The following is a 1501-nucleotide window of genomic DNA, read 5'->3' as shown; positions in this document are numbered from 1 at the left end:
CATCCCGGCCCCCTGCCGCAGCCTTACAGGACTCCTCTGCAGCGTGGACTGCATTTGCGGTCTACGTACTCTACTCGCACCCCATCATCTTACATACCCCACCATCTGAAGTTTTGACTTCAGAGTCAAAACCAGACTTCCCTTCTAGGGAGAGGACTGCAGAAAACGTTATGCCTGGGAAGACAGGTACAACGCCTTAGGTTAGGAGTCCAGGTCTTCCCATAGGAACCCCACTGGATTGTAATCCTGAGGCTCCCATTTCCCGTCCGCCAAATCTAAGCTCGGGTCCAACATCCTCCTCCCGGTCCTGCAAGCCCAGGATCCTTTTTCTCTCTCGCCGTTGAGGCCCCTCCCCGGCCCCGCCCCCTGGCCGAGCTCGTGACGTCACTCGTGCGCCGCGCCCCGCCCCCCCAGTCAGACGCCCTCGTTGTTCAGCCAGTTGCGCTGGTTTCGCCGCGTTGCGTTGATCCTGCGTCCTCTCCAGGTCCCAGCCCCTCCCGAAAGCTGGGCAAGGGGACCATCCCTGGCTGTGAGCTCTCTGCGGTCCTCGGGTGCAGGCCACCATGAGCAAACGGAAGGCGCCGCAGGAGACGCTCAACGGGGGCATCACCGACATGCTCACAGGTTAGCCCGGCCCGGCGCCGCTGCCTTTCTCCTCTCCTCCCTCCCCGCTGCTTTCCCTTCCTTCTCTCGAGTCCCGACAGCGCAAGGATGGGGTCGGCTCCTAGCAGCCCGGAGTCTTCCGTGCGGATCTTCCTCCGGCGTCGGTGGCAGATTGTCAGTCCTGCTGGGGACCCTTGAGTCACGCTTGGGCTGCCCTTGGCCTGGCTGGTGTACAGCGGGGGGGTCCCTGTCCCTTAAGAAGTCGTTACGCCCCCTTCCAGGAAACTCAGTTCTCGTTTGTTTACTCGTGGTTCTTGTTCACCCGAGCCTCTTGTTGCCTTTTCAGAACTCGCAAACTTTGAGAAGAACGTGAACCAGGCTATCCACAAGTACAATGCCTACAGGTGGGACGGGGGGGCATTCTCTGTTAGCATGCGTTCTCGGATGTGTGGCAATTAACAGGGCTGAGGGTCCAGTGGATATTAGGACCGTCTGTAGGAGGGGATAAAAAGCAAGAACTGAGGGTATTGCCTCTGGTGGCACTTTACTGCGATATTTCTGGGAGAATTTGGACAGAGTTCTGTAGGATCAGTTTTGATTAGTTGCCAATTCTGATTGAAAATAGGCTAATACATATTTTTCCCATCATCGAACGTGAATTACTGAAAATGCAGTTTGCTTTTAAGTCATAATGAAAGATAGTGGGTGAGGTCTGTGCTGTGAAATAGATGTGGTTCAGGGGAATCTTTCCATCTGGTTGGTGTGTGGCTGATCTGTCACCTTTTGAACCTCATCCTTGTCCATTTCACCAGGGCCGTTATCCTAGCCGTTAATGCCATATCCGCCTGCTTCCGCCCCTTTAATCTGTAAACATGTCCAAGTCCCTCAGCTCGGAAGA

The 1501-nt window shown here is 55.6% G+C and overlaps 1 protein-coding gene across 1 annotated transcript in view; it reads left to right on the top strand.

Annotated features, from left to right (window-relative positions):
- Window positions 1–392: 392 nt before the first annotated feature.
- POLB (DNA polymerase beta) overlaps window positions 393–1501 on the top strand; it is a 20454-nt gene continuing 19345 nt past the window's right edge. Inside the window, exons 1-2 of the mRNA XM_007455470.1 lie at window positions 393–624; window positions 950–1007. Coding sequence (XP_007455532.1) covers window positions 564–624; window positions 950–1007 — 119 coding nt within the window. The 5' untranslated portion in view covers window positions 393–563. The remainder of the gene's footprint in view (window positions 625–949; window positions 1008–1501) is intronic.

This window comes from Lipotes vexillifer, unplaced genomic scaffold (assembly GCF_000442215.2).
Source record: "Lipotes vexillifer unplaced genomic scaffold, Lipotes_vexillifer_v1.1 scaffold414, whole genome shotgun sequence".
Classification (NCBI taxonomy): domain Eukaryota; kingdom Metazoa; phylum Chordata; class Mammalia; order Artiodactyla; family Lipotidae; genus Lipotes; species Lipotes vexillifer.
This window is presented reverse-complemented; position numbering and strand designations above follow the sequence as displayed.